The 10,186-nt window shown below is 44.2% G+C and overlaps 1 protein-coding gene across 1 annotated transcript in view; it reads right to left on the bottom strand.

Moving 5' to 3' along the window:
- LOC101850572 overlaps window positions 1–10,186 on the bottom strand; it is a gene marked incomplete at its 3' end in the record, with an annotated part of 61,823 nt that continues 51,637 nt past the window's right edge. The window contains 5 exon segments of the mRNA XM_005101203.3: window positions 1–106; window positions 3,514–3,630; window positions 5,371–5,556; window positions 6,905–6,971; window positions 7,789–7,884. Coding sequence (XP_005101260.2) covers window positions 1–106; window positions 3,514–3,630; window positions 5,371–5,556; window positions 6,905–6,971; window positions 7,789–7,884 — 572 coding nt within the window.

The following is a 10,186-nucleotide window of genomic DNA, read 5'->3' as shown; positions in this document are numbered from 1 at the left end:
TGATACTGTTGTCCGGCAGGAAGTGGGCCATTGCAGAAGTCAGTGCCGGTATCAGAACAAGAGTTATCCTCCCCAACTGTGAATACGTATTGCCTCCCTGGCGTTCCTGGAAAAATAAAAACAACAACAACCAATATGTAGAGGAACAAAAGTTTAGTTTTAATAAGTGTTTTACGGCATTTGCATCACAATAAGGTCATATAAGTGCCGAAGATTAGAGGTGTTACAAGACAGTAACAAACACAAAAAGAAGGAGGAGAAATAAGGACGATAGATGTTTGATAGGAAAGAAGAAGCAACCCACACTAGAGCACCCGCCAACCACCCACGAAAAAAGGGGGATTATGAACAGGCAGAAAGTTGCTGCAGGTATGGCAATAACAATGACAATCTTTGACAATCTTTAACAATCTTTATTCACCTCGCAGGGAGAAATTTGTCTTGGTCCTTAACAATGGCACTTGACGTTACAAAAGTTAGACCTAAAGGTGCACTCACGCAAACGCACAACAAAACAGGACATTAGGTCTAGTAAATACATGTCTCACATGCTGGAACAACCCGCTCCGTAAAACATTCTCTCTCTCTCTCTCTCTCTCTCTCTCTCTCTCTCTCTCTCTCTCTCTCTCTCTTTCTCTCTCTCTCTCTCTATCTTTCATTTGTAGGACTGTGTGTTCAGCAACCTCACTGCAGTTGGTACTAATGAATTTATATATCTGTTTGTTCTTTCTTTTTTGGAAATGTATCGTTTACTGCGGGGCGATAGTTGAAATTCCGATGTCAGTGGGTTATGGTATGACATGAAATACAAAAGTACTAGGTTTCTGTTTGTGTTTTTTTTTTTTTTTTTTGGGGGGGGGGGGGTTGTTTTTATTTGTTTTGTTCTTTTTTGCACCTAGAACGAGAAACATGGGGAGGGTAGTGACGACTTGCTGAAAAATGATTCATTTCTCAAACCGATTCATGTACTCTCTTAGCTTTAATTTAAACTCATTACAATTTCATTTCAATATTAAAAGTTGGTAAATCTTTTAATAACAAGCTCAACTTCTTCAGTATAAGGAAAGTTCGACACCAAAATTTTCAATTTTAGAAACCTACGACTTTGCTGTGAAAGGGCCCTTTCATCCGGCAGAGCCTTCATTTTGTGATCCTTTCATCCTTACAGAGATCTTGTTGATCCTTTCACCCTTACAGACTTTCATCCTTACAGAGATCTTGTTAGTCACGAGCCCTCTCTGCTGCAGACTACGACAATTCCAGTAGAGAATCCTAAGATTACTCTTTCCCAACCGCTGACTCTTTCACTGTGTCTTTCTTGCTCTCGCCCTTCTCTTTCTCCACCTCCCATCCCTTTTTCCCCGTTTCCTTTTTGGTTTTGTTCCTGAAGAGGCGCTCGAGCAAGGACCACGAACACCGTAGCTCCTGCGAGAACCCTGTTTATTAATATTAATTAGATCTTTCATTGTGGGTTTGCAAAATACTGAGGAAGTATCCTGTCCATCTAGCAGAGCCTCATACTAGACAATGGCCTGGGAACCAGAAGGTTCGTCCGCCTGGTGCCGCCCCGCTCGCACGCCAGACGGTCCTCGTTTGTGACTGTACTCCCCACAGCCATGCAGCTTCTAGGCACGAAGATAACACCGTAAGCTTGGGTCGATGTCCTCCACGGATACTTGGGGGTGCTGTCGACAGGTGGTGCTCCTGGATTCCACCCTCGACCTCCTTAGGCTTCGGGATTTTTTATCAAGGTTGTCTGCTTCAGATCATTCGTATTCTGTTCCTGGACCGCGATGTCTAGGCTTAACAAGGTCACCTCCAGAAGGGGGAACAGCTTCAGTGTGCTCCACCACCCGAGTACCCCAACTTCTGACACCCTCGGTCTCCCTGCTGACCAACAAGCACGCGCACAGATCTCTCAACAATGGCTTTGAATTGACACCACTCTCAGGTTGGAAACAAAAACGTCTGTCCAATTCTAAGGTACCGCCCTACCAAATATGGCCTACTGCACAGGTGGCCACATTCCAGCCCGAGCGATCCTCCCTCACGCAACACTTCCTTCCTCCTTGCAGACTAGCCTATTAATGTTGAATGTTTTGACAATGACGCACGCTTACTTCCGGTCGGCGCCAGCAAAATACCGCAGATAGAAATGCTGAGAGAATACTAACACAAATGCGCGAGTTGAATTATAGTCTGAGGCGGGAAAAAGGAATAAGGTCGCTCACAAAAAACCCCAACAAACAAACGCTTCTAGCAGAAAATTTTGCATTTGATTACTAGATCTAATCATGACTATGGTGACATGTCATACTTCCGGCCGAGATATGTGCTGTTGCCATCAAATGATTATCGTAAAAAGACCCCTGTTAAACGCTGAAATTGAAACCCTGATAAAAGAGCATAGCAAACAAGGAGATGTTGCGATCTTCACGAATGGATCAGTCAACAGAGGAGTCAAATCGGGCTGGGCCTTCAGTGTCAGAGTTGATGGGGTAGTAGTGAAAGAGCAAAGTGGAGCAACTGCACTGACAACATCGAGTATGTGTATGTAGATAAAGCCATAAGTGAAGCTCTACACTGGATCAAGAACACAAGCCATCAGTGAGCAGTAATCATTACTGACTCAAAGAGCGCACTACAGGAGGTACAGTAACGGATGCTGTATGTGGACTGGAAGGCTACGATCAGGGAGAGCAGCCTGGAAAGAGTGGCCTGGATCTTCTGCCCGGGTCACGTGGGGGTAACTGGCAGCGAGAGAGCAGACAAGTTGGCTGGAGAAGCAAAAGTGGGAGGGAATTTGACACTGGGCCCACCAACCGTCCTGACCGCCGTAAAGGAACATTTGAGGAAGAATAGGGCGGATAGCGGTTTCCACACTCTCGGTAGATTGAAGGAGAACGGGATCCAAAGAGGAGAGGGGAAACACAGCCATCTGTGCGGATCAGTCCGACGGATCTCCAACTAGATTATGATGGAGACTATAAGTAGACAGACTCTTTGATGGATCCTGAACAGGAGGGGAGAGCAGAGATGGACATGTTCCGACTACAGTGACCCCAACACAGTGGACAAGTAAGACAAGTAAGAGATCTTGTTAGTTGATCCTTTCACCCTTACAGAGATCTTGTTAGTTAATCCTTTCATCCTTTCAGAGTTCTCGTTAGTTGATCCTTTCATCCTTACAGAGATCTTGTTGGTTGATCCTTTCATCCTTACAGAGTTCTCGATAATTGGCCTTTTGACCTTAACAAGGCCCTCATTCATTGATCTTTTCACCCTTACAGAGATCTTGTTATTTGATTTTTTTCACCTTCACAAGAGCTCTCGAAGCTCTCATAAATCTGCCTTTTCACCCTTACAGAGCCCTCATTAGTTGGCCTTTGTACCCCAACCCCCATATTACTTGTTTCTTAAGACCTATCTACGGTACCTGGCAAGTCCCTGACCCACTGAGGGGGATATAAATAACTGAATTTGTATCTCCTCCACAACCAAGTCCAGTCTTACTTAACAGATCCTGGTGCCAGCCCCGTGGAGTGGCTCGGTACATGCCGGTAAATCCTTCCTTCTTAGCCTCGGCCCATGTCTTCAAACTGTCCACATCCACTGCCCGCTTTCTCCGGTCTGAAAGAGAAAACCATTTAATTTTAGTCTTAGTAAGAGTTTTACTGCACTTGCAACACAATAAGGTCACACAAGTGACGAAGATTAGAGGAGTTACAAGAGAGTAACAGACACAAAAAAGGAGGGGAGATAAAGACGCTAGCTGTTTGATAGGAAAGAAGGAGCAAACCACACCAGAGCACCCACCAACCACCACTACAAGAGAGTCATCATCATCCGGTGCCTTGCCTACTGGGGTGGGCGATCATGGACCTCCACTTCCATCTGTCTTTCGATGCAGCAATGGTGCCTGTTGTTCTTGCTGCTCCCAGCCATGTTGTCATACAAGAGAGTACCCAACACCAGAAAGAAGGAGCGGAGATAAGGACAATAGATGTTTGATAGGAAAGAAGGAGCAAACCCCAACAAAGCACCCGCCAACCATCCAAAGAGACACATTTACAAGAGATTGGGAAGTTGAAGAAAGTGACATCGATGAAACAAGAACATTCTCCAAATAACTTTAGACAAAATGTGTTCTACACCTTCATGGACACAATTTTCACCATTTAGGAGTTTGGCAGTTTCGACCCTGCAGAGTGGGATACAACATCCCGGCAGACAGACAACGTACCAGTTCACAGAATGACCAGCCAAATTACAGGCCAGTGAAGGCGCATAGAATTGACCGATTCCAAAAGTGCTCATACTTTGTCAGAAAGCTACTGAGCAATTTGTCCAAAAACTATATTTTCAGATACATGGCAGGTATCTTAGAGTTCTGCAAAATTATCAAACAGTTTTATATAATAATAATAGTAATAATAGATAGCATTTGTATAGCGCATATCCCCGCTCAACAGCAGGCTCTATGCGCTTTACACTATATTATTACCCCAGCAGACCATAGAACACTCCGAAACATTCTCAGCTTCCCGGGAAGCATACAGTGCGAGCAGCCGATTAAGCTCTCAAACACTAACAAACTGACAAGATCTTTCGCTGTCTATAGCTGGGTACCCATTCCCACCTGGGTGAAGTGAGGAAAATTCGTGTAAAGTGCCTTTCCCAAGGACACAACGTCGGGCCCTTGACGGGATTCGAACCCACGACCTTACGGTTGCGAGTCCGAGAGCCTAACCACTAGGCCATCGACGCCACTATATAACCTCCCCGTTATGTAGAAATTTGTTTTCTAGAGGCCAGTTTCAGAAAGAAATGTTGAAAAGAAGATCCTGGAAGCTTACGGTGCAAGTAGTCGATTAAGTTCTCAAATACTAACATACTGACAAGATCTTCCGGTATCCATTCTCACCTGAAAGAAGTGAGAAAAATTCTTGCAAAGTGCCTTTCCAAAGGACACAACATTGGGCCCCTGGAGGGATTTGAACCCATGACCTTTTGGTTGTTTACTGTTAGTATGAGTTTTACGGCACTCGCAACTCAATAAGGTCATATATAAGTGCCGAAGATTAGAGGTGTTAATACAAAAGAGTAACAAACAAAAAAAAAGGAGGAGAGATCAAGACGATAGATGTTTGATAGGAAAGAAGGAGCAAACCACACCAGAGCACCCTCCCTCCACCCACGACCTTTTGGCTGCGAGCCCCACAACCTTACTTGACAGAAAGAATTCTTTTCCTAAAACTTTTCACTTTTCACGACAGGAAAGAATTCTTTTCCCAAAACTTTATATTTTTCAAGACAGGAAAGAATTCTTTTCCCAAAACTTTTTCACTTTTCAAGACAGGAGATGCTCACCTGCCCCAGAGCCTCCACACTTATTCTTACAGACGACGAGAACAACTTCCGTCAAAGTTCCCTGTCTGCTGTTCAAATCTTTGAGACAAGACGAACACACAATCACTGGGAAAGACGTCAGGGTGGTCTTGCTGCCAGACGACTCTGCTGTGAAATCTGTAGCCGTATATTCACTCACTTCCGGGACTGTGCGGGGGGGGGGGGGGGGGTCAAATCAAAATAAACACAACAAACCAAAGTAAACAACACACAGAGGTGTCTGAATACTGATGTTCATAGATCTACACATCTACTTTCACATTTCTCAAATTCTATTAACAAACTTACAGTATCATATGAATTTTTAAAAACAAAACAAAAATTTACAGTTCATCAATATATAGAAGTTATGTAATTACGCATCGGAATATTATTGATATTACATAGAGTGATTCTACCTGCCTTATATTCTTGTTGCTGTAATCATGTAGGTAATCGTCAGTTGCCAGATGCACATTTCTAAGCTGACCACAATAGCACGAGCGGTGAGAAACTCTTGATTCTATCACGGTGACACAGAGGGTGGCAGCAGACATTATCACGGACGGAGTCAGTTGTACACATTCCCACAGTACACATTTTCACAGTACACATTACCACAGTACAAAACATTCCCACAGTACACATTACCACAGTACAACACAATCCTACCGTACACATTCCCAGAGTACACATTACCACAGTACGCATTACCACAGTACAACACATTACCACAGCACACATTACCACAGTACAACACACTACCACAGTATAACACATTACCACAGTACACATTATCACAGTACACATTACCACAGTACACATTGCCACAGTACACATTCCCACAGTACACAGTACAGCAGTACAACACATTACCACAGTACACATTACCACAGTACAACACATTACCACGGTACACATTACCACAGTACACAGTACCACAGTACACATTACCACAGTACAACACATTACCACAGTACACATTCCCACAGTACAACACATTACCACAGTACAACACATTACCACAGTACACATTACCACAGTACAACACATTACCACAGTACACATTACCACAGTACTACACATTACCACAGTACACATTACCACAGTACAACACAGTACCACAATACACATTACCACAGTACAACACATTACCACAGTACAACACATTATCACAGTACACATTACCACAGTACAACACATTACCACACATTATCACAGTACACATTTCCACAGTACACATTACCACAGTACACATTCCCACAGTACAACACATTCCCACAGTACACATTCCTACAGTACACACATTACCATAGTACACATTCACACAGTACAACGCATTCCCATAGTACATATTATCACAATACACATTACCACAGTACAACACATTACCACAGTGCACATTACCACAGTACAACACATTCTAACAGTACACATTACCACAGTACACATTACCACTGAGGGTTACAGTAGGCAACTTTGAAAAGAAAACTATTCTCCGACTGAATTCACTTACGTAGGGGGCTTATCACAATTTCTGACGTCACATAGCTGCTGTTATACTGTCCATTTGAAGCCATCACCTGAAAAAAAATCAAGGATAAGATTGACAACACGAGATCAGATGTTAGTCTTAGTTCAAGCGTTATGGCATTAAGGGATAGATTAGGCATGTGGGAACACTGGGGCCCGCCTGGAAAGGAGCCCCCCCCCCCTTTTTTTTTTAACTTTTACTTTCCTTTATTTTTCCAATCCAGCGACCATCTGAGATCGAACCCTTCGGCCTGTCGAAATGTCAAAGAATTTACTGGTGTTTATCAGCTGCCATTTTTTGCTGTATCGAGTATCTCCAACTCGTGGAGAGACAGGCACGTAGGTGCTACGCAGGTCACTACAGGGCTGGTGAAGAGGTGGTGTGATACTCTTTAACCTGACAATGGGCAGTCAGGTGGGGTATCCTTATGGATCCTATTTAGGTAGGAATCCAGTGGGATGTGTTGTGTTCGCAGGCGGAAGATCGTGACTTGTTCTCTTCTACTCAGGGAATTTAGTGCGTCTTTTGAGTTGGGGGCTGTCATGTGTGCAAATACAGTTCTTCCAGTTTTTCCCAATGCCTATCCATTCAGCCACTGTTCCCAGGTGTTGTATTTGATGATGTTCATGACTGTCTGTTGTGATGCTGAGTTTTGAGAGGCCCCCTTCCCAACTCTCCCTTTGGCACACACCACAGACTTGTAACCTTAATCCTACTATAGATTGTAAAGAAATACTATAAACATAATAGAATGTTGAACACAGATCTTGCTGTCAAGCGGGAATATGAGAAAAACAAATCGTATCTCTATCATAATGATTATTTTTTGAAGAAAGACAGTTCTCCAACTCCTTAATTGCACCGACCTTGAATGTGTAATGTGTTTGACTCTCCCCAACAACCACTTGTACAGGTGGCCGGAACACACTGTCGCAGGAAGTCGCTGGAGCAAACTGAACAACCTGGAAGAATGAACAGAGGAGATTTCTTAGTTGAAAGTCATGGACATCTGTATGTGCATGAGGGGTGGGGTGGGGCGGGGGTGGAAGGAGGTATCAGCACACGACACACTCTAAACAACGTGATGAATACTGACGAGGCACAGTGTATTGTCTCACAGAACAAAAAAGACGTCAATTTCTCTCTTTGTCTTTTAATTTTTTAAAGGACTAAGTTCCGCAAGCAGCTGTTCTAGTTGGAAGTCACCAACTTTGGCAGACATTTTCTCGTTAATTTAAATCTCTAACACCAGACACCAGGCAACCTCCACCAGCTTCAATCACAAATGTCTCAACTTCTATATGAGGTAGATGGGTCAAAGCCGAATGGTCCTTCAGGAAGGCTGACTGGTCGTTGTTCAATGCCTTCTTGGAAACAGAGACTTCGGCAAATGACATGCCTAACATGACGGACGCCACAAAATTAAACACGTGCCTTACTGAGGCCATTTTAAAAGTAGCCAAACAAAGTATCCCTAAGGGCGCTCGTAAACTTTCTAAACCCTTCTGGAATTATTAATTTTAACTCAACTGCCGGTCAGGCCCTCCGTGGTTATATATGGGATGCGCGCTAACCGATCCAGTCACTTGCGTCCAACTTTTGACCCGTCGGCACGTCTTCCTGTTCTACGAGAAGGAGGCACCGGTAGCGGCTAGTTTGTGCTCTTCGCTGCGGATTGTTTTGTGTGTGTGTGTTCCCCTGTCCCTTGTTTCCGAAGCGGATTCGGTAATGTATAAAACTTTTACAATTTTTTCTTGCATAAATTACTTGCATTATAATACTGCTATAATAAAATGTGTTACTTGCTGACTTTATTACCACAGCACATCGCCCCCACCCACGGTCTCGGATCCCCTTCAATTGGCTCTCTGAGCAATACTATCGCCTTCATAGGCACATTTCTTGCCCTCTGGGCTCCTCGGCATTGCCCTGGTGGCTTGGCAGGGTTCAATATTGTGTTTTATATAGTTAATCGTTTTTTTTCAAAACGAAGGACACATCATGGCGGACACTGAAGACATTTTGTCTGTACATGATCCCTATTGAGATGAGGATGAGATTCTTGCGGGGTCGGAGAGTGTTCCTGAACCTTCCACGAGCCGAGGCAGTGAACAAAAATGTATCACTGTTCCCTACTCTGCTCAGTCAGATACTGATATTATTCAAGATGTACTAAAAAGGAATGCGGAGGCAATGGAAGCATTGGTGAGGTCAATGAGTGCAAAAAAAGAAAAGAAAAAGGAAACGGTCTGTTTCTTCATCATCGTGTGAGTCCCCCATTCTAAAGCACAAAAAGAAACGCTATTACAAAAGCAGCGAGAAACGGACATGGAGAGTGAGCTGTGAGCGAGACCACCCAAGCATCTCATTCTAACCTTGAAGAGACCGGAAACGTGTTATCAGATGGCGAGATAATAGACGATCTGTTCTGCCCCCCTGACAATGACTATCGAGGGGAACGAGACGAAGGGGCGTTAGGTGCGGCAGGGGATTGGTTCGCGGAGGCGAGCAACGAATACGAGGTAGACGAAGAGATAACGGACCCTCTGTCCGAAAACCTCGCAAGCTTTGTGGAGAAAAGATTCTGCACAACAATGAAAGATGATAAGATGAAAGAAAAGGTAAGTAAATACAAAAGGCCAGGCAATTGTGAAGCGCTCCTGGTACGATAAACAAATCTGGCGATTTGGAAACTGTTACAAAGCGGGGGGGGAAAGAACGATGCCAAATACACCGCGATCCAGAAAACGATTGCAAAAGCGACTACTGCGGTGGCAAAGTGTGCTGACCTTTTGGTTAAGGATGGTGAAAGCAAAAGGCCCATTGTCCAAAAGTTATTGGACGTTATCTCTATCCTGGGACACTCCCAGCAGAAAATCACCAACCGCAGAAATGAAGCACAAAGGTGGGCCATGACCATGAAGGGTATCTCTGACGTACCAATTGACGGTACTAAATTCCTCTACGGGGACGACATAAAGAAAACTATTCTAGATGCGAACGAACAAAGAAAAATGGTGCAATATTCCTCCCCACGTGCCACTCACGCTTACACCTCAGCGTACGGCAAACCTGCTCAGCGGGACAGAAAGAGGCATTTTTTCCCCTATCAGGCCGTGGGTCCGTCCGGCCAGAGGGGGCGGGGCTACGCCCACAGACCCTCAGCGAGCCACGCGGCAGTGGCGAATAAAAGGAAGTAACTACGACTATTGACGGAAATATGGTAAGTATGAATGACATTGAGGTAATAAAAAGATTATTGGA

The sequence above is a fragment of the Aplysia californica genome, unplaced genomic scaffold (genome assembly GCF_000002075.1).
Source record: "Aplysia californica isolate F4 #8 unplaced genomic scaffold, AplCal3.0 scaffold00273, whole genome shotgun sequence".
In the NCBI taxonomy this organism is placed as follows: domain Eukaryota; kingdom Metazoa; phylum Mollusca; class Gastropoda; order Aplysiida; family Aplysiidae; genus Aplysia; species Aplysia californica.
The sequence above is the reverse complement of the archived record's forward strand: the minus strand, read 5'-3'. Positions and strand labels throughout refer to the sequence as shown.